This window comes from Wolffia australiana, chromosome 5 (genome assembly GCF_029677425.1).
Source record: "Wolffia australiana isolate 7733 chromosome 5, ASM2967742v1".
NCBI lineage: Eukaryota > Viridiplantae > Streptophyta > Magnoliopsida > Alismatales > Araceae > Wolffia > Wolffia australiana.
The window spans coordinates 16398163-16420793 of record NC_135839.1 but is presented as its reverse complement, the minus strand read 5'-3'; the positions used below and the strand labels follow the sequence as shown (position 1 = coordinate 16420793).

Sequence of the window (22631 nt, the reverse complement as noted above, 5' to 3'; positions counted from 1 at the left end):
ATTTTTTCATTCATCTTTTCCATGGCTTTTCCCATCATTACACCTATCTGTTTTTCAATTCTATCCATAGTAATCTGGGGTTCAACCCCTCTAACATCCAACAGTCCACCTTTCCGAGGGGTAACCCTAACATGATCGGAGGCATCTTGGTGATAGGCTAAATTATCGGACATTTTTTGTAGTAGTGCCATAGCTTCATCTTCATACATGTCAGCTATTGCTCCTCCACTCGAGATATCAACTCTGCCTTTCTCCACATCATTTAAGCCTTCATAGAAAATTTGCACTAACTCCCATTTTTGAATGCCATGGTGGGGGCACTTCCTAATGAGCCCCATCAATCTCTCCCATGCTTCGCTAAATGTATCATTTCCCTGCTAAAAATTTCTAATTTCTCTTCTGAAAGAATTTATCCTAGCCACTGTATAATATCTTTTTAAGAAGCTCTTCTCCATATCATTCCATGATTCAAAATTTGTTCCCAATGTTCTAAACCAATCCTTGGCTCTATCCTTAAGGGCATGAGGGAATAGTTTCATTCTCACAACTTCCTTTGAAATTCTGGGGTAAGTGCAACTATCACATGCTTCGTAAAATTTTTCTAAGAAGTCATAGGGCTCTTCGTTTGCCTTCCCCAAAAAGGACGGTAATAGCTGAAATTGGTGTGGATCGATTCTAAACATCACATCTTCTCCAATCGGGGCAGATATCCTGGTTAAGATGGGGGTTTCTGCTGGTGTGGAATACTCTCTAATCCTCCTTCGTCCATCGTTAACTACCTCAGGGTTTCCTGTTCCATTACCTATTGGGTCCATTGGTACGGGTCTAATCAATATCTCCTCTACTAATGTGGGTTCGGTGAAAGACGACTCGGGTGTGGTGGAATCTACTACAGGGGGATTTCTGTCACTGCTCCCTGATTCAAATCCAGACCGAAGCTTCATACAAAACCACTAATTCAAACACAACACTCGTTAGTCGTTAAAAACCAAATACCATCTTAAATCAAAATCAATAATAAAGAGACTTAACAAACTCGTGAGCAACAATTCACCACTGTGTTTGCAAATAAAAATATGTTGAATTCCTAAGTGTTGCCTCCCCGGCAGCGGCGCCAATTGATAAGCCGAAAATAGGGGTGAAAATTACGCAAATTTTTAGCCCTTGTCGTTGTGAATTTTTGGCTTATGCAATAAAATTTATAAAACTCTACTTAATATGTATTGTGATAAGTATGAGTGTCGTCCAAGGGAGGCAAGTAGGAATTTCAATTTGATTTTATTTTTGGTGTTTTAGATCCTAATTAGAGTGAATTTGATCTTCAATGAGGATCAAGTCACCCTAATTAGGTGAGAATTTAGAGAGGGGGGTAGAAGAGATGAGATGAAAAGATGAAATGTGGGCTCTAGATTGAATTAATTGATCCAGTTTGATGGATCAAAGAATTCAATTAGAGAGGTTGGAAGAAATTTTTGATTTAAGTTTTGGTTGGTTTTGAGAATTTGCTAAATCAGAAATAAAAGGGAAATCTTAATCTCCTAAGAATTAAAACTAAATTTTTTAGAGTTTTCTTTTGGAATGCAATTGAATGCCAAGGTAAATCCCTCAATTTCTCCTCTCAATCCTAATCAGGGCTTGTACATGCCGCTCAAGCCAAGCGATTTAGAAGTTCAGATCAAAATAGAGATGAAGAAACAAACAACTTAACCTAATTTATTCAAAATGCATAAAAGTTCAAATACAATCAAGGAAAAAAAGTACCAGATAACTTGATCCAAGCTAGAGCTCCTCCCTGTCTTGCAGCTGTGATAGAGCACCATCCAGAATGAGCTCCCCCTCTCAAAATTCAGCTTTTATACTTAGGTTATAGGGTAAAAATCACCATTTTACCCCCGTTTTAGTACCTAATATTTATCTATCAATGTAGGCTAGATCTGAATGATCTAACCATACAGATCGAAAGAGGGGATCAAGACGAACAAATCCATAAAAAAATCATCTCAAGTGGACTTCAGGAGCAAAAGTTATTAATAAATCAATTTTAAACCAATTTAATCCATTGGATTTAAAATTGATTTATTTATTAGTTTCGTTTTTAAACACGCAATGATGTGTCGCTCTCTCATTGGCTGCCGCATTTTGAATCCTCCTTTTTGCAGAAAAGTCCTTAAAAAGCCTGGAATTGCTTTTGGACGCCGCCCAAAAGTAATTGCGTATATACTCGGCGCACTCTCTCTCCTCCGATTTCTCCTAAAACATTAAAAATATATATTAAAAATTGCAATAAAACCCTGAATGATTTTAAATAGGATCTTTACGCCTGCCGTGGCGACCGAGAGCTGTTTTCAGGGTCTTTTTGCATTAAATGTTGCAAAAGGCCCGAAAAGTCTAGAAATTGCATAAATACATTTTTCTCCTATAAATATGCCCTTTTTTCATAGAATAAATGCATTTCTTCTTGAAATAAATCTCACAAAATTCCTAAAAATTCGTAAAAAATTCTAGAAAATTCTAGAAAATTCCCTGATTAATTCCCATGTTGATAAATGTCGAAATAAACTTTTTATTGTGCCATTTTGATCCAAAAATAAATATTTCGAGCTTCAATAAATCCTTAAAAATTCATATAATTAACAGAAAATTAGGAAAAAATCAGAAATTACTTGGAAGCATTATTTTTGTGTAAATATATGATAACAACCCAAATTTAAGCCTTTTAAATGCATAAATAATGCTAATAACATGAAATAAAGACCGAAATTAGGGTGTTATTATATACCCCCCTACTTAGACATTGCTAGTCCCTTAGCAACATCAAAGTACTTTGCTGAATTATCATCTCTTTCATCCTGTAGGTCAGACAACAAGTGTGGGAAGTGTTAAGTGTATCAATCACAAGCCGAACTAAAACACTAAATGACATTTTGAGGTTCGACCTTTTCAGGAATGTGGGGTTTCTTTCTCCTTGTCTTGGATGCCTAAGTGGATGAGAAGGGAGTGTACTTGTTTCTAGGTATAACGCTATACTCCTCAGGTAAACTCTCTCCACTCATGTGCAGCTGGTCTCACATCTCTAGCGAGCAAGATCACTCTCTCCCGGGGTGACGGCCACCTAGTACTTGCCTCTCCATTAGCCTTTTCTCTTTCCTAAGAATAGAAGAAGCCATTTCCTCCTCCTATTGAGCACAGAATATTGAACACAATGCGAAGAGTATATGATAGAGTTGTGATGGGGGAGAATGAGACTTTGTGAAAGAATTAGGGTGAGCATGAACAATGAGAGATTTATGGTCCAACGGGTGTTGTGCTACCTTGGATAACCTACTCCCAAGATTTTTAGAGGAAGTGAGGGAGATAGAAGAGATGAGACCAATGTGATGATATAGAGAATAAAGACCATCTTGCCCTGAATTGAAAGTCAAAACCAGAAATGGTGCAAGTCAAACCCCTCCTTTCTCTTTGTCTTCTTCTCATTCCTCTTGTCTTTTTTTTCTTTTTTTATTTTTTTTTCGAACTCTTTTTTTTTTTTTGTATATCAAACAAAGAGGATAACAACAAATGAAACACTTTCCATGACTTGAATGGTTTTTTAAATATTTTATCACAACCAGCATGAGTGTCATAACAATCACATTGGTCTATGGAGAAGAGATAGAAGAACGAGATTTAGATGATGCAGAGCGAATTATTGACAGAAAAGATACAAAGAGGCAGTATCGTAGTGATACCGTGGAAAGTGAGATAGACGTACTTGGGAGATAAGCATATCCTCGGTAGCGGAAGCAAGGTGGTGGAGTCAAGTTGTGATGGATATGGCGTGAAGTGTGTGGAACAATAAGGTGAATGAAGTTGTGGATTCCGTGCATAGGACTCGGAGAATGGCTGCTCACTATTTTGGAATGAAAGTAGGCTAATGGGGAGACGAAATGCATAAGTGGGATCGGCTATTAGAGTTGATGGAATGGGGGCTCTCAGTTCACTCGTCACTCCCCTTTGAAGCATAGAGCTTCTACCCTTGACTTTCCATCATCTAATCACCTACTAGACACCCTCCCCAATTTGAAATTGAATCCACATCGCCCAAAATCACTTGTGTTGCACCTCAACATGTTCTCTATCCGCTCTAGGAGCCTAACTTCTCCACACTTGTTCCCAAACCATTGGATGAAAGAAAATTAATTCATGACTGTGCATGCTAAAGATTGTTAAAAAAAAACAGGTTCAATTCATGTAGAATTCTGTAAAATTAAATGCATGAACCATAGTTTGTCACCTAAAAATGAACTATCTCCCCCCCATTAAAACCTGCATTGTCCTCAATGCAAAGCTACTAAAATCATGAAGAATAAAATTGAGGTTAGAGGGGCAAACAGTGATATGGAGGATATGGGGCCCTTTAGCATTGTGAACAAGAGATCCTGGCGATAACTCGGATTTGCTGAATTACATACTCCCGCAACCTGGTCAAAGTTACCACAAGAGATGCAACAAAAGTGAGGAGCTATAATAGTAAAAGAAAATAATGCAAAGAAAAAATGAATCCTAAAACGTAATGAAAAGAAAATAAATCTTATTGATGCTCTTAAGTAGAGGGTGATGTCGCCGCTTCTAAAGAAATGTCTTCATTAGGGGGGTGCGGCTCGTGTTCAAGGAAGGGTTTCAAACGCTGCCCATTGACCTTGAATTCAGCTCCATGTGTTGGATCTCGAACGAGAACAGACCCATTGTCGAAATGTTGACATACTACATAAGGTCCATCCCATCTTGATTTAAGCTTTCCTGGAAACAGTTCAAGTCGAGAATTATACAACCATCCTTTTTGGCCATGGGCAAAAACCTTCCTGTGTATGTGTTGATCATGGAATGCTTTCATCTTGGCTTTGTAGATGCGTGAATTTTCGTATGCCGTTCACTAACTCCTCCAACTCATGCAGCTGCAATAAGCGATGGTCAGCTGCATCATCTAACGATACGTTAAGTTTCTTGATAGCCCATAAAGCACGATGTTCGATTTCTAAAGGGAGATGACAAGCTTTTCCAAACACCAACCTGAATGGCGACATTCCTAACGGGGTTTTATATGCCGTCCGATATGCCCATAACGCATCCGGCAATTTGCTCGACCAATCCTTTCCATTAGGGTTAATAATTTTCTTCAAGATTTTTTTTATTTCTCTATTGGAGACTTCCACTTGGCCATTGGCTTGAGGATGATACGGAGTGGTAAGCCGATGATGAACTCCATATCATTTTAACAACTCTTTAAAGACTTTGTTATTGAAATGAGTTCCACCATCGCTAATTAGGGTGACTTAATCCTCATTGAAGATCAAATTCATTCTAATTAGGATCTAAAACACCAAAAATAAAATCAAATTGAAATTCCTACTTGCCTCCCTTGGACGACACTCATACTTATCACTATACATATTAAGTAGAGTTTTATAAATTTTATTGCATAAGCCAAAAATTCACAACGACAAGGGCTAAAAATTTGCGTAATTTTCACCCCTATTTTCGGCTTATCAGAGGTGCGGGGTACACAAAGCCTCTTCTCATAGAAGAGGTAACCTTTGGAGAAATAGTAATCTCGGTACTTAGCTCTTGGTCCATCACGAATGGCGCAGGAAATCTTCCCAAAGTCGGGACAGTCGGCATAGTCCTGCGGGAGTTGTTCGAACCCCAAAACGTGAGTCTTCATCATGGTACGGACAGCTGGTCTTCGGCTAAGAGCATCAGCGACTGCATGATCATTTCCCTTCTTGTGCCAGATGATGAACGTGTAATCTTGGAGATGTGCGATCCAACGAGCGCGCCGGTCGCTGACCTTCCGCTGATCGTGCAAGTGTCGTAGCATGCTATGATTGGAGAAAAGGACGAACTCCTTAGGTAAGAGATAGTGGTGCCAATGGCGTAGTGACTACATTAGGGCATAGAACTCACGGTCATAGTTGTTGTACCGACGCCTTGTATCTTTGAGTTTCTCACTAAAATACTCTTCTAGATGTCCGTCTTGGCTGAGGACGCTGTCGATTCCTACGCCCTAGGCATCGTAGGCGACTTCGAAGACTTTGTTGAAGTCAGGTAATCCTAACACGGGAGCCTCAGTCATGTGTCGCTTGACTTCTTCAAAGGCCTTGTCGGCCGCCTTCGCCCACTTGAACTTGTCGAGTCCGATGAGATCTGTGATGGGGGCGGTGATGCCACTGAATCTGGGGACGAATCTCCTATAGAAGGTTGCTAAACCCATGAAATCTGCTTGGGTTGTGGCCATGACGTGATGGCTTTGATCTTGGTCAGATCAGCCGAGACTATGTGAGCAGATATGATAAAGCCGAGGAAGGAGACCTCGGTCAAGAAGAAGCTGCACTTCTTCGGGTGGGCGAAGAGTTTCTCGTGTTGTAATGCCGTGCACACCTCTCGAAGGTGTTGTAGGTGGTCATTGCGAGAGCCACTAAAGATGAGGATGTTGTCAAAGTAAATGACAATGAATCTGCCGATGAACGAACGTAAGACTTTGTTCATCAATCGTTGGAACTTGCTCGGGCCATTGGATAGCCCAAACGGCATGACGTTCCACTCGAACAAGCCATCCTTAATCTTGAAGGCCATTTTCCACTCGTCCCCTAGTCGGATGCGAACCTGATGGTATCCGCTACGCAAGTCGATCTTCGAGAATATAGTCGCTCCGGCCATTTGATCGAATAAGTCCTGCACACGTGGTATGTGAAAATAGTATTTCACCATAATCTTGTTGATGGGACATGAGTCGCAATACATGCGCCAGGTGTCGTCCTTCTTTGGCGCGAGTAATGCTGGAATGACGCACGGGCTAAGACACTCTCGGATAAGGCCTTTGGTCAAGAGCTCCTTGCCCTGTCGATATGATTCCTCGTACTTTATTGGGTCCTTCCGGTAGTGTGCCAAATTTGGGAGCGAAGCTCCAAGTAGTAGGTTGATGGCATGCTGAATACTTCGCATGGGTGGGAGCTCGTTAGGGATCTCTTCAGGGAAAACGTCCCCCAACTCAAACATGAGTTATGTCAACTCGGGCACGTCAGGCACCTCGGGTGCTCATAGCGTATCAGGTGCTTCCACTATAAGAACACTTCGGTTGAGAGGAAGACATACAGGTAGGTCATCGCGCTCCTAGTGAAGCTCTCGTCAGAATATACACCCGTTAGTGATCAAAGGGGTCTTTGGCTGGGCGGCCGGGATCAGGGTGATCGGTCCTGACTATGTCGGTGCTCATACCGCTGGATACCAAATCAATCGGTGACCTCCATACATAAAGGAGCATGTATTCGATCTTCCCGAAAGTTGGACGTCGTAGTGGTATAACCATGGTTGTCCCAATATACTGCTACCGATCTTCAGAGGAAGGATGCCGCACAGCACATGCTCGTCATACGTGCTCATCTTCAGCGATACGTGGCAATGGGACTGTACGGGTAGGGTCGAGGCATCGATCCACGAGACGCTGTATGGATCCAGGTGTGGGCGTAAGACCAAGGCCCAGTTTGGCCGCTGTGTCTTCGGAGAATACCTTCTCTGATATTTTCAATAAATGGGCCAAGGATAATTGTCCATAATTCAATTTCCTCTTATACCAGGGTGTGTAATCCCATCTTGACCACACAATCAACTATGTAGATATTTTGCTTCATCTGAGCGAGGATGATTTGGAATCCCTTGATTAAAGACTCTTTAGTCATAATAAAAACGCAAAAGTCCATTTAAAAAGCATATCTGGCATCTTAGGGAGAAGGACCAGTTATACAACTATCCAAGAAATCAACTCAATTCATGCTAGATATAATACCATTCATGGATTCTTATGATCCATTTTATGAATTCTTTTCTAAAAGAGCTCTCATTGTTTTCACATGATGTTTCCACACTAAATGAGTGGCCATACTCATTAAATGAGTGAGAATAGACAATATCATTTTAGTTCGAGATTTCAATGTCCTTCTGAAATATCCTTTAGGTAGAAATATCTTGGCCACATGTTTGAATACATGATCACTATATTATACTATGATCACAATTCACTTATTCATATTATTTATCAATGGACTTCAATTATAAGCATCCCATGTGCATTATTTTAGATGTATATCATACAAGTGATTATTAAGCCAGATGTAGAATTTGTGATTGGCTTATATGACACACATATTTCCACCATTATACTCATGTAGTCAGATCTATCTGTCTATAGTATCAGGTAGGGCTAGGAACAAACATTAAAATTAAAGGGTTGAAATATTGTTTTTGCGAGTGTTGTGTGAAGAACCTCATCATACCACTTTCCACTATCTCTTCCTACAATTTTTATCTTAACAAACGTCCTCCAGCTGTTGCGCTCCGTTCCGTTCCATACCTTCCCCTCCAGTCATCAATATCACTCATTCACTCTTTCCTGAAAATCGTGCTCCATCCGTTCTGCCTAGATCAAGTCGCATCCTGTTCCATCCCTTTCCATTCCATCACCGATGCCACCGATTCACCCAATCTTGACAATCTGCTCGCCTCTACATCATATGAGGAGTTTGCTGAACCATCTTTACATCAACGACATATTCCCCATCAATTCAGGAAACCTCAGAAGGGATCGGCGAATTCCAAACCCTTAAACCCTAAATCAGACAAACACATCCCAATCTAAAGCATCTCACCTTGTCTCGCCCGGCATTTTGGCGCTGCATATGCTCTCAACTATAGTGCAGGGAGGCGGACAGATGGTTTTTTCATCCAAGGACAAAAAACATTCCAACTATGAGACTAGACAAAAACCAGGACGGAAATTCATCCTAGGACAAACAGACGGGACGGTTTTCCTATCGTTGGACAAAAAAACTATCCCGTCCAGATGTCTCGGAAGATGAACGATAAGGGATGGACAAAACTCTGTCGGATTTTCTTCCAACCATGGAGATCTTGCCACATGGCATTGCTTAATCAATTCCGTAACATTTTGCAACAACGTCCCTATTTTTTTGTGCGCGTAAACTGACACTGCCCAAAGGGAATTTTACATATGTTCCTACGCTCTCCCTCCACCATATTTTCCTAAAAACTTAGAAAACTATAATAAAATTTAAAACATGATTTTTTTCGATCCAGGACGAGGGACGGGACAGTTTTTTTCCAGATGGGACAAAACTAGCAAAGTCGGGATGTGGATAGGACATTTTTTCATCCTAGAGCAAAAAACTGTCTCATCCCCATCTCAGCACTGATTACGGACGTCAAATAGGACAATCTTCGTCCCGTCCCGTCCATTGTCCACTTCTTGGCTTCTTGGATGATCCGGAACTATACTCTCAACTAGACATGGTCGTTCTGTTCTGTTCATTTAAAACGAAAAAAAAATTCGCACAGATAAACTGCACAGGGGTGTGTTCGTTGTGTTGTTCTTTTTATGTGTGAAAATTAGAACAGATGTTCGAACAATTTGTACAGTTCGCACAAATTTGCACAATTCTCACAGATTCACACAAATCGCACAAATTCTCACAAATAGAACAATTCGTACAAACATAACAAATTCGCACTAATGAACAAATTCGCACAATCGAACAAATTCACACAAATGAACAAATTTGCACAAAACGAACAAAATTTGCACGAAGGAACATAATTCACATATAGAGTCAAAAATTGCATATAATTGTTTGTAAATTGCACAAAGTTGCAAAATAATGTTATGCATCTACGAAAGTATATCATACTAAAAATACTCTAATTTAGTATATATTATACTAATTCACAATACACCATCTTCAGTAGAAATTCTATTAGTACAAATCTAACAGTCATTGAATCTAGTGATAATGGCATTTATAGTTTAATGGTACCTGATATGTTAGGGGTTTATGCCATTGTTGTAACTTAGATTTAAGAAAAAATTTTGGATTATTTTAATGAATTCATTTGGTAATTTATTTAGAAGAGGGGATTATACTGAATTCATTTTGGTAATTCTTTTGAATTCCTTTGGTGGCTTAACTGAATTCATTCGGTACTAAAAGTAAAGGAATTAATGAGTTTAATAGATTTTTGAGAATTAGTTTCATTAAAATGACTTATATGAAAAATTTTGTACTTCGATATTTTTCTAGAATTTAGTTAGAGGGTGGAATGATTAGATTTCAATAATAATATATTTAGGTATTTGTTCTTAATTTTTGCAATTTTTATTCTCTATCTCTTCAATTGCTCCACTTTGCAACAGTCCGCCGCTGACAGATTTGTGGTCAAAGATATGTTCAAAAACAAATATCTATGTCCACTTAATCTGATATCACCAAAGATAATCTTGCCAATGCATTCTATATCCTGATTGCACGCCTTGGAAACTGTGTTTCTTTGTTGTAACATGAGAAGGTAAACGAGTGTTCTCACTTGCTTGTTCTTACACATAGAGAGAGATACCCTTCATGAATTTGATCTACACATCATCATCATCTTCTCAGATTTTGAATAATGTATCTACCCATCTATCTTCCATGTATCCGGATGGAATTACTTGGAAGATCCGTTTCTTAGTTGTCTCATGAGAAGGTAAAAGTGAGTTCTTGCTTGCTTGATCTTACATGGAGTATCTCCTTCTGCCAGAGGTGCATCATGTGCTCCTGCATCCATTGATTTAAATAACAGTTGCTAAAGATGTCATGCAGAATAGAGAGAGAGAGAGAGAGAGAGAGAGAGATGAGGATGAACATCAAGAGAGATGGAGATAGAGATGACATGGAGATGTGGGTTTTAAAGCAGAACACGCTCATTAATATGCTGCCGTGTGACAGAACATAAATAGAGATACAAAGAGATGGGAATGGATGGTGATAGAGACAGATAGATAAAGATTGGCACGCATGGATTGCTGGCATGTGGTAGATTAGGGGAGTAGAGATGGAGATTATGATGGGGATAGAGACATAGACATAGAGCGAGAGAGATTAAAATAAGCAGAGAGAGAAATACATGCATAGGTAGAACTAATTAAGTTTAAAAACTATTTACTTCCCTTTAAAATGATCTCTGGAAGGCTGCAGTTCATCAAGAGCTCATACCGCTTTCCACGAACCTATAACAGTCTGATAATAAAACCAAAGTTTCATTTTATCAGCAGCTTGGCAAGTGTTTTCAAATATTATTTTTGAATTGGCTTGGCAGTAACAAAAAAGTCAACCAAATTGATCATTGCTCTTACACGAAGTAGGAATTGTCAAACTTCAAAGGCACCCTCGTCCACCGGCTCTCAAAGCCAGATCTCTCTAGATGCGCCCTTTCCTGTTGACTCCACAATAAGAACATGAAGATGGGGTAAACACATGAGCAGGGCCCACCACTCACCAGAGTATGACCGCTGGAGAGTGCCACGATGTCCTTGTCCGACAGCCCTATCCAGTAAAATATATCCCTCAAATTCAAAACGCCTGCCCATAATTGAAGTTTAATGTCTAATATTTCAATGATATCCTTGTTTGCCAATATTAATCGTCCAAGCTTGGGAGGAGAACCTTTCTTAGCATTGGGGAGGCATCCTTCCCTAGGGCAGACTGATGAATCTTGTAAGAAAAAATAAAAGAAGAGCATCAGGATAGAATCCAGCTGTCACCTGGATAGCTGGCCAGTTGAAGGACAAAAGTGTTTCTCACCCTTCTGCCAAGAGCAAAGTCAATAGTGGGGCCTCTAGTAATATCGACAGTAGCAACTCCAGCAAGCTAATGTAGCCATTGAATTTTGATTTGATAAAAAAATCAGATACCACTTTGCAATGAGGGTATAAAAAGAAGATGCTAGAAGTCATCTCTTAACTATAAGGAGCCGTATTGAAACAACTTAATGATGAAGATATATAAGCAGCTCAAATCGAATAAAAAGTTTGTATGAGTTAATGAATAACTCTTCCAAGAGCGGCATTTCAAATGTGAAAGCTGAGGAGAATTCGTTGAAGTCCTCACCTGATAAAGGTCAGCATATGTAATCTTTGGATGTTTGACCTTCGTCGTCTCTGGTGGCAGAAAGAGAAATGCATTTCAGAATAGAACAATTAAATATCTGAATGAAAAATCCAAACTATTTGCGACAAAATAATCCCTGTCAAATGATTTTGAGACTTCAAAATCAATTGAAGTAAACTTGGTTTGGACGGAGTAGGGGGAAGACAGCTCGCCGGGAGACAACTACTAAACAATAAAGTTTAAGAATGAATGTTAGCTTACTGCATAGTTCTAAGGCTATCTTCAACCCAGCGTTTGCATCATGCAGGTATTCCTCGTGCCGAATGGACCCATTCGGACCACAGGTCTTTGTGGTCACATCATAAGTACCAGAATGCGACATTGTGTGAGATTGGTGCTCTCAACCAGATTGACGCCGAGCAACTGAAAAAAAGTATTACTAGAAAATGGAAGATATATACGAGGGTCACGGCTCACGTAAATTCCAAAAAGATAGATCCAAATTTTCGAGAAAGTTGGGTGAAAAATCATCCAAGGCAAAGTAATTATAGAGTGCTCTCAACATTGGATGGAATATTAGTTTTCAATAGGAATACGAGAGGAATCTCGCATTTAGACCACAGGCTTCTTCCATCTTTGTTGCCGGTATTGTGTGGTGGACCACTAATCTGTGTGATAAAAAAATGAAATAATTTGGCATCACATCATCATGATTTTTGTTCACCAAGGCAAGGAGAAATAATAGGGTTCTCTACACCAGTCAAGGATCAAGGACAGAGTCTAACCTGTCGGTGTGTTCACACGAATGTTAAATGGCGCATCATCTTCATCACCGTCTTCGTCCTCATCTGCTCTCAGGTCATCATTGCTGTACCATGACTTCAACATCATTAAGACTTCAACGCTCTCTGCCGTGAGCCTCGATTGCCTGTAGTTGACTACTCGACGACCTTCTGAAAATAGACGCTCACATGCGGTACTCGTTGCTTGAATTGCTAGGAATTCCTTCGCCACCAGTGGTAATGCGGGGTAAGAAAGCTGACCTATTTTGGGGGTAAAAGTAGTCAGAAATTCAATAAGTGAAGCACAAGATTTGGAATATAAAAAATGCAAATCATATGATAACCGTCGTCTTCCACCAATGCAACACCTCCGTACCGAATGCTGGGGGGACGTCGCGTATACGTCGAGCTATGCGATCGGATCAACTCTTTGTGGAACCTCTCCCTCCCTTCCCATCCTCTCCCTAATAAGACCTACTAGATTCTTATCACATCCAAAGTGTTGTGACAGCTTTTAGAATACACAGACCATGAGCATGTGCACAACCGAGAGAAGAGTGAAGAGGATGGTCACTAAGAGCAATGATTGGCAGTCAAAGACACTGACCAGTCAGAGATAGCCTCACTGTCAAACTAATCAAATGACATTAGAGAAGAGCTGATGATGCCACAACCAGAGGACGTAGAGAAAGCTAAGGAGCAGCTCACGACCCCAAGTAAGATAAAGTCTGATGAGGTGATGCTGCTTCAAGCTTGGCACAGAAAAAGAACTAGATGATGCTGAAAAACTTGACGCTTACAAAAAGGTGAGGAAATTCTGACACGATTTAGAATTTTTTCTTCTTGTCCTAATGTCGGTTTATACAAAAATATAAATATTTTTCCAAAATAAAATTTCACATATTTCAATCTTAAAAAATACAATGAAAGTACAATCATAAACGATAAAACTCTTTGCAACAAGTCAGTAACTGAAAATAATGTTATTAGTTAAACTTTTGACATCAAACTCAATGATATAAGGAAAAGTGATGGCGCGTCGCCACCGATCGTCATCGAGCCAGCAGCAGAGGAGCAGCAGGACGTCACCGACCCAGCACACGAGGAGCCGTCACTACCCAGCTCGCCACCGAGACGGATCCAGCCACCACGACGAGCCGCCGCAGCAACACGGGATCCCGAATTCCGTTATACGGCATGACGCGGACGCCGACCACCAGAGCACACCGACACCTTCGGTTACTTTATTCTATAGCTTTTCGCTTTTATCGTGTTGTCGTGTAGCGGGGGAAGGGCCCATATGAGGAACTCTTCCCCCCCCCCTTTTCTATGTTGGGCCTGACAAGCCTGTCTTCCTTATTTCCTTTCCTTATTTCCTTTCCTTTTTTTGTTTTTGTTTTGTTGTTTTTTTGGACTTAAGGAAGGGCCCATCTTCACCCATATATAAGGGGAAGAGGTGGGCGCTTCCCCTCACGCTTGACCTAATTGAGAAATTCACGTTGAAAGAAACAAGCGTCAGGTCGTGGAGAAGAAGAAAAGAAAGAAGGAGGAAGAAGAAGGAGGAAGAGAAGGAGGAGGAAGGAGAGAAAGGGAAGGGAGAAGAGGGTGGCCCTGCAGACCGCCGCCGCGTTCGCCCACGCCGCAGCCGGTGCCGAGTCCCACGCCGCCGCCATTCGCAGCGCGCCGCTGCACCAGGTCGCTGCGCGCGCAGCCTGCGGCGTGCTGCGCTGCGCCGCAGCGCGCGCCGCCAGCTCGGCCACCCCAGAGGCCTCCGGGTCTCCCGACCACCGTCGTCCGGTGTCTCCCTACGCCCTGGTGAGTCGTCGCGGCTCCGAGCCCCACCGGCCACCGTACCAGCTCGCCGCGTGCTGCCGCGCCGCCGCGCGCGCCGCCAGCTCGGCCGCCCTAGAGGACTCTGGGCCTCCCCGGCCACCGTTGGCTGGCGCCACTCTATGCTCTGGTGAGCCTTGGCTGCTCCGAGTCCCTCCGGCCGCCGTCCAGCCCTCCCGAGCCACCGCGACTGCGTTAGGTCCCCACGGTCGGTTCTGGCCCCCCCTCCTTCCAGCTACCAAGGTGGTTCTAGGAACGTCTCCCTACTCGGCCAGGATCCGCCCCAGCCGTCCCTCGACCGATCTCCAGCGCCGGCCCTCCCGTTGTCCTCTCCGGCTGCGCCCGTCGTATAGCGTCCTTCCGGTACTGCTCGTTGGCGCTACACCCGCCGGCTCTCCCTGCCCAGTGCTCTCGAGATCGGACGTACAACAGCACCGCCGGCTCCTACCGTGGATTCTCCAATTTGAGTCACTCGACGCCGCGCGTCGAAGGTACCCTGCAACCCTAGCTTCTTTACGTCATTTATTTCCTTCAGTATTCTTTCGTATTGCCTCCACCGCGCTCGGGTTAGATAGGTGAGCGTGAGACAGGTTGAGAGAACGATGAAAACAAGACGAGCGTCTTACCTGTTCGGTACGAGTCGGGACGCCCGACGCGTGCGAGCACTCCAGTGGGAGCTATCCCATTCGACGGCGTGCGCGCCCTCGACCCACCTCGGACGACTTGGAAGGCTGATTCGACCCTGCTTGGCGACTCCGTCCCCGCTCCGGGTTGGCACTTCATAGCTTGTCGGCGCATTGCACGTACCAGATTAGGACCATCATTCTCGTTATCGTCATATATACATTCCTGTTCTCCGCATATCTGTCGGTTGACGTCGCAGACGTGAACCGACTAGTTAGTGATACGACACAGAGATCTTACCCTCGGTGACGGTCGGACGCCGTTGAGACGACGTCCGACACCAAAAAGCGCAGGGAAAAAAGTTACAATGATCATCTCACCGGTGATCAGGAATCCCAAGGAACGGGAACGCAATATATCTCAGAATAGAATGACTGTGAAAAAGAGGAGGAGAACTTAGGTTGAAAACAATGATAGAAATGCAAGATTCTTCCAAAACTATCAGCCTGCAATAATACATTCTGTCTAGTTTTTAAAGTGGAAAATATTGTGGATTCATTTATTTTTGCAACGAACGGCAAAGAGAACTGATATGCTCTATCGGAACAAAAAAATATCTACGGTGATAAAAGGATGAGGGGTCAGATCCACGCATACGCCTAAACCTGACAGCTTCTGGGATTCATAGTGCAAAATGTACCTCTCGGATAGTTTGAAACGACCATCAACGATTGCAGGGACCTGCTTCAATGGGTTAATTTCAGCATGGAAGAAGAAGATTGATGCCATGCCATCGAAACTAACTTTGATGTCTAAAGTTATAGTTTTACGCATTTTTCTGCACCATACAAATGCAACGGAAGAGAGTAATAAATTTCGTGCACTGGGTCAACATTGTGACGCATCGGGCACTCCAAATTCAACCATACTAAAAAAGTATAGTCTTGAAAGATGAATCTACCAAGAAAGGGAAACGAAGCGATTACGTTCGTTGGCACAACATAGCAGAGGCTTTTACCCTTGTCCCATGCTAAAATAAATCGCCGAGCAAAGTTAAATCCAAAACACTCGACGTCGGGGAAGAACGGCACCTTGAAATTGCGGAGAACAGAGAAAGGGCGAGGATACCCTTAAAATGTTGCGAAGCTCCGTGATGGAGTGAGCAGAGAGCAGAGAATAGAGAGGCGAGACTAGAGAGTAGAGAGAACGGAGAAAGCTCCGTCGTCAAGAGAGATGGAGAGAACTAGAGTATGAGGGAGAATGGGAGAGGCAATGAGGGAAGAGTCGAATGTAATTTTTATAAAATCCTTTACAAAAGATTCGCACAATTCGCGCAATGCGAACCGCACACGGGTGTGTGCGAAGCTCTGTTCGCTTCCGAGTTTGTTCTGTTCAGAAATCCGAACAGAATGCACAATTCGCTCCAATTCGCACAGAAAGAACAGAACAACCACGTCTACTCTCAACTCTTGATTCGCGTCCGATCCAGCTAGAACGATCGCGCTCCGCCAGATCTTGAAGGCCCCACGCGCCATCTCCATCGTCCTCATCCCCAATTGCACTCCCGTAAAAAAAATTCTCGATTGGGCCGTCTACGCTTATTTATACTCTCTCTCTCTCCTACATGTCCAGTCAAAATCAGAGCAACAGCTCACGCCCGGGTGGCGCGAGAAGTCTTACTTTAGGTCCGACGTCTCACTCGACGAGGGGAGAAAAAAAAAAGAGAAGAAATGTTATTTACTTGAATTTTCGGCGTGGAAAATAGGATTTGAGGAGGGTATTGGTCCCTGGCACGTGCGAGTCACACGCGGGGTGTCGGTGGGGAGAGTCCAGATCATCGTTGCGGTAGTTCGCGGTTCATTTTCCCTTATTAGCTGCCCTTCTTCGTGGACTGGCGGTAGCGGCGAACTGCCTCTTCTTGCTGGTGGCTTCTCTCGCGCGATGGAGATCTAGATCTGACGCTCGAAGCCCGTCGGTAGATCCTTCTTTCAGTGTTTTTCGTCTTCGAGACATTATCCCGAGCCATTTGTTCTATAATTCTGTTGAATTCCTCTTGATTTCCTCGAATGCTGATTCTGTAATTGCAGCGTTTTGATTTGCAAGAATTCAATCCGGTTACTTATGATGTAAATAGTTTCCTCCCGCAATTTTCTTATAGATGTTATTTGATCTCTCCAGATTCAGATCTGAAAGAATTAATTGGAATTCCGGAGGTCAGTGATGAGTCCTTAGTCCCGGATTTTACTCTTCGGCGGCGAAGTAGGGCGATTTTTAAGCTCGAGACTCATCTTCACGCCGGATCTCCCTCGAGATAACTTGAACAAGAAGAATGCATAACAAATCGGACTCGGATGTCACCAGCTTGGCCCCTTCTTCTCCTCCCCGGTCTCCCAAAAGGCCTGCATACTACGTGCAGAGCCCTTCCAGGGATTCTCACGATGGAGACAAGTCTTCATCCATGCACGCCACCCCTGTCTTCAACAGTCCGATGGAATCGCCGTCTCACCCTTCCTACGGACGACACTCCAGAGCTTCTTCGGCGAGCCGATTCTCCGGTGCTTTTCGGTCTTCTTCAGGTCGGAAGGCCCACAGAAAGAGGAACGACAAGGGTTGGCCCGAGTGTAACGTGATCGAGGAAGAAGGCTCCTATGATGATATTGATAACGATAAGGGCCTCTCTCGCCGTTGCCAGATCGTACTCGCCTTCTTTAGTTTTGTCCTGCTTTTCACCGTTTTCTGTCTCATCATCTGGGGCGCCAGCCGCCCGTACAAGCCTGATATCATCGTTCAGGTACTGATCATTCATTTTTACTTTAGATGATGAACTTCTGAGAGAAATTGACCCTTCTACTTATGTTTCTTGCTGAAAGTTCTGTCTTTTTTTTTGTCGGTTGATTCTTAATGATAAGTTTAACGTTTCAAGTAGTTTCTTCTCGAGCTTTGGGCTGGCATGACTTTTATGAAAATTAAATTAGGGGCTAATCTTTTTTATTCCTTGCTATATATTATGGTAGAGCCTTTCTGCAGGACGGCGAGCATTAGTTGAGAGAGAAAGTGAAGAGAGCGCCAATGCTACCAAAGATCCAACCAGACAGACGACCACCAAAAAATCCATTCTGGCTCATTGCTGAAACCTTCCCAAAACTCTTCCTCTCTGCGCCACTTTCTTGACTTTCTAACTCTCCTTTTAGCCACTTACTCCCTCACGTGCGGCCTCCTTTCCGCATGAAGCACTTCCACAAACCCCACTAGCATTCATAAGGCGTCGTATCAATTCCTTTCTCATTTGCCTTTGCCTTGCTCTGCTGCAGCTTCTCCAGAAGCTGTCTGGTGCAGACTGCCACACACTCCCGCAAATTGTCAGCCTCCAAAAGGTCTGGCTACTTAGTCAGCACCTCCATTCCTGCTTGGACTGCCTGATGGTGACTACGTCTTAAAACTCCAGCACCCAACGGCATCTTCTCTGATAGGCAGGGCAAGCTGGGCTCCACTGCACCGTGTCTGTGTCTCTGTGCGTTTGTGGCATCATTTTGATGTGGAACACTGGATTAGCTGATAAGTCCAGCCTGTGGGACACTTCTCCATAGCCTCTAATTCACCCGCTCCACCATCCATCCCATTTGTTACAGATGCAATTTCAACATCTCCTTCTTCAAATGTCACATCCCTCCACTCTGTCTGGGCTTGTTGGAGTTGCTCTTTCTACAACTGCAGTGTCTCATCCTGGGCGACCAGAAGTGCGTCAACATGTCCTATTGGAAATGTGATATGGACCCGCAAGTTTATATTGGAGAGAGGACAGGAAGGGAGGAAGAAGATGCCAGAATGGTTGTGGGCTCAGGGACAGGGAATGTCAGGGTGCACTTCAGCACAACGAGGGGGAGGCGGAATGGACATCGCCTTGGAGGAAGACCGACGGAATGGACATTGCCGGGGAGAAGATAGTGGTGGGATGGACTGCACCAGGGAGCCAAACACATCTATTGATACTTTTTCGTTGTCCCCCTAAAGTTAGGGCTGCCCTCTTTAAAGGAATTACGTAAGGGAAAAATGGTTAAAATGCACCTGTTGGGTTGGAATAACAAAATAGACCTAGATACGACAGGGATTGTATCAAAATGCTGGAGTATCCTCGCATTAGATGGTGGAAAGATCCTTCTGGTAAGCATCTCTGAAGGGCATCATTTGAATTGTTGAATGATACTAGGTATAGTAGTAACACTTCACTCAATGTCGCCCTCAACTCCACAACTTTGGCTTGTGGTCCCCTTCCCATGAAAGCATCTGAGAAGGTTGTCTCCACACTTCAGTTGACAACTTCTGTTTGCCAACCCCCCACTGAGTGTTTGGCTGAACTCATACGCAGATAGCATCATTTCCGTTTCCAAGGGTTCCATGAAGTTCGGTAGCACAAGGCCAGGAGTGGTGGAAAAGGCTAGCTTAAGGGTATCAAACAAATGCTGGGCTGCTTTGCTCCATTGGAGCATGCCCTTCTTCAGGAGGGTGGTTAGGGGTGATGCTTGTGCTGAGTGCAGGGGAATGAAATGGGGCCATTGCTTGCCAACCCAAAGAGAGCACGCCGATCCCGTGCATTATAGGGTGCCAACCAGTCCTGGATGGAGTGGATCTTGGAGTCGTCGACCTCGACCATCCCCCTCCCTTCCTGGAGGTCCAGTGGGCCAGGTATTCTGCATGCAATTGCATGAACTGGCAATTCTTTTGTTGATTCACAGGTGTGCTGGCAAAAGATGCTGAAGACCTGCTTTAGGTGACCTGCATGGATCAAGAAATATTTGCTATTGGTAAGACAATCATTGAAGAAAACGAACAGGGAATTGTAAAGCAGGGGCTTGAAGTTAAGTTTTGGTTCATCAGCCACTGGAAGGTGGTCTACTGTTACTATGTTCATGAGGCTGAAAGGCCTGAGCCATTGATAGTGTCCACTGTGTGTTCTGAAGGCTATTTTCTGGGATGTCATCTTCCATCCTATGTGTTTGGTGATATCCCAAACAGTCATCCTGATGAATTCTTCAAAGAGTGCCTCAATGACTAGAAACGTGTAACTGTTGGTAACAGTCAATCAGTTAAGAGCATTTTAGTTTGTACTGATCGCCACTTCCTGGTTGGCTTTAAAAACAGAGCAGGTCTAGAATATGAGGTATCCGAGGGTCAAATGAGTCCAGCTTCCAGCAGCTCAACCACCAGCTTCTTGAGCTCATTCTTCTGGAAGTAAGAGCAACGGTAGGGCTGCGTGTTAACCAGTGGGGAGCACACAGAAAGAGGAATCTGGAGCTCGACTTGGCGTAAAGAAGGTAGTGCCTTGACCGGCTCAAATTTGGAGGTAAAGAGACAGAGCAGCTCTGTTCCATCCACTGATGCTATGAGTTGTCCTCTGGTGCATCTGTCACCAACACCTGGTGCAGTTCAAGGACGTAATTCTGATCATGATCTTGCATGCTGTGTGCCTTCTTGTCGGGAATCATGAACTCTTTCAGGTACAGATCAGAATTAAATGTGTGAGCCACAAGCTCTTGACATAGTTTGAGGAGAGTGTGCCAAGAGTATACACCCACCAAGATGGCATATGAGCTCCTCAACGGCATGACCATGATGTATTGAGTAAATTTCCAGGCCTTGAGAGTGGTGAGGGTCACCTTCTTCACAAAAGAGTGCCACAAATGCTGTGCCGGTCACCCAGGTTAGTTGTATAATGGCGTGCTCGGCACACCAGAAATGCAAGGTATTGGAAAACGTTGTCACAGATAAAATTGTGCATGCCCCAATCTACCAGCAAGATCCATTTACAGAACCCTGGAATTTCAAGGTGCAGAGCCTCACGAGGCCTACTGCTGATACCAGAGAGATGTGAGCCTTCTGCAGTTCAACCCCGCTAGAGGGCTTGTCAGCCACCTGCATCCAGTCCATGGGTTCCTTTTTGGCTGGCACCTCCTTACCTTTGTCGTGGATCATAATCAGATTAATCTCCCAACTAAACGAGGGTGGCACTGTGTCCAGCGCCACCTGGCTCTGATACCAAAGTGATAGAACCTAACACAAGAAGAGTATGAGAGAGGAAAAAAGAACAGTGCCATCACAAGCAAAGGACTATCAGCAGGAACGAGAATAGTTCACATGGGCAGCCCCCGTTCTTTGGGCATGCATAAGGCATCTAGAGCCTCATATCATTGAGCTGTCAAGTTGGAGTTTTTTCTAATCTCCTTTGTCATCTGGAAACAAAATTAGGCGGCTATTCCTTTTTTTTGTGGTAATCTTGTTTATGACTTCCCTAGTTATAGCTATAAATGAGATATTCAGAAAGAAGAATAAGTTATTGATTGTTTAGCCTGTGTTATTCTTTGTGGTGCAGAGCATCACGATTGATGATTTGTATGCTGGGGTGGGCTCTGATGCCACAGGAGTCCCGACCAAGATGATCACCTTAAACTGTTCCTTGAAGATCAACGTCCACAACTCTGCACCCTCATTTGGCATCCACGTCACATCATCTCCTATTAACATCATCTACTCCGAGATTCCAATTGCCACCGGCCAGGCAAGTCCAACACTCTAATTTATAGCCATATGCTCCTTGAAGTTGGTATTTCTTGTTGCATATAAGTTGATTCTTCATTGGAACAGAACAAATGTAAAATAATTAACTGTAATGATAAAGAAAGATGTTAAAGCTGTCAAGTGGTGTAATCGTGGTGTGGTGTATTGCAGCTGAAGAAGTATTACCAGCCGAGGAAGAGCCGCAGGACGGTGGATGCGGTTGTGCGGGGAGTGAAGGTGCCTCTGTACGGGGCGGGAGCTGGGTTGATGTTGCCCATGACGAACACAAAGGTGCCGCTGCTTCTTGACTTTGACATCCAGTCAAGGGGGTACGTGGTGGGGAAGCTGGTCAGGGTGACCCACCATCGCCATATTTCCTGTCTCTTCACTGCTGACCCCAGCAAGTCAACGCCAATCAAGCTCCCTAAGAAAGCCTGCACCTATACATGATAACCTCTCTCTCGATCTCTCTCTCCCTTTTATGAGCGTGATTTCTCCTTTTTTCTCCACCTTGGGAGACCAATTTGTTGAACTTTGTTTATTAAAATATGTTGTTTTTTTATTTTCTTCTTTGTAGACTGGACTGTGTCATTTTTGTTCTTCATCATCAGTCATCTATCAGAGATGATATGACTGATGACGATTTGGATGATGGAAGTGCCAGGAGTAAACTAAAAATTATAAGCTTGAATGATATTTTTTTTATAAAATAGAGTATTTATTATATTATTTTTTGAAATATAAAGTTATGAACTCTATACTTAACAGCCTTATGACGACGACATACAATAACAAAAGCATTTTTGATGACTAACCACTAAGAATTTCATTGATGAAGACAAGATTTTGCCGAGGACGATGACAACCATTG

The 22631-nt window shown here is 43.3% G+C and overlaps 2 protein-coding genes, 2 long non-coding RNA genes and 1 other non-coding gene across 8 annotated transcripts; 3 read left to right on the top strand and 2 right to left on the bottom strand.

The window, feature by feature from the left end:
* The first annotated feature begins 303 nt into the window (after window positions 1–303).
* On the top strand, window positions 304–409 carry LOC144704016 (small nucleolar RNA R71). The gene has a single exon (XR_013581709.1). It is a non-coding gene; the product is annotated as a small nucleolar RNA R71 (small nucleolar RNA).
* Window positions 410–10523: 10114 nt separating this feature from the next.
* On the bottom strand, window positions 10524–12354 carry LOC144703416 (putative L-ascorbate peroxidase 4, peroxisomal). The gene is made up of 7 exons (XM_078575588.1): window positions 12234–12354; window positions 11973–12022; window positions 11669–11732; window positions 11529–11579; window positions 11362–11444; window positions 11219–11298; window positions 10524–11102 (listed from the first exon to the last, which is right to left on the bottom strand). The coding sequence occupies exons 1-7, from the start codon at window positions 12352–12354 to the stop codon at window positions 11093–11095; spliced, it is 459 nt and encodes a 152-aa protein (XP_078431714.1). The 3' UTR covers window positions 10524–11092.
* Window positions 12355–14814: 2460 nt separating this feature from the next.
* On the bottom strand, window positions 14815–17002 carry LOC144703521 (uncharacterized). Of its 3 annotated transcripts, none has more exons than XR_013581548.1 (3): window positions 15589–17002; window positions 15211–15448; window positions 14815–15080 (listed from the first exon to the last, which is right to left on the bottom strand). It is a non-coding gene; the product is annotated as an uncharacterized LOC144703521 (long non-coding RNA). The 3 variants fall into 3 exon arrangements; XR_013581549.1 differs by having other exon boundaries at window positions 15211–15949; window positions 16227–17002; XR_013581547.1 differs by having other exon boundaries at window positions 15211–15949; window positions 16300–17002.
* A 32-nt stretch (window positions 17003–17034) lies between these two features.
* LOC144703519 (uncharacterized) lies at window positions 17035–22322 on the top strand. Of its 2 annotated transcripts, none has more exons than XM_078575695.1 (4): window positions 17035–17183; window positions 17387–17999; window positions 21576–21761; window positions 21932–22322. In XM_078575695.1, the coding sequence occupies exons 2-4, from the start codon at window positions 17538–17540 to the stop codon at window positions 22208–22210; spliced, it is 927 nt and encodes a 308-aa protein (XP_078431821.1). In that variant the 5' UTR covers window positions 17035–17183; window positions 17387–17537; the 3' UTR covers window positions 22211–22322. The 2 variants fall into 2 exon arrangements, with proteins under 2 accessions (XP_078431821.1, XP_078431823.1); XM_078575697.1 differs by having other exon boundaries at window positions 17063–17179.
* On the top strand, window positions 18006–20204 carry LOC144703520 (uncharacterized). Its single transcript, XR_013581546.1, has 2 exons — window positions 18006–19500; window positions 19575–20204. It is a non-coding gene; the product is annotated as an uncharacterized LOC144703520 (long non-coding RNA).
* Window positions 22323–22631: the final 309 nt, after the last annotated feature.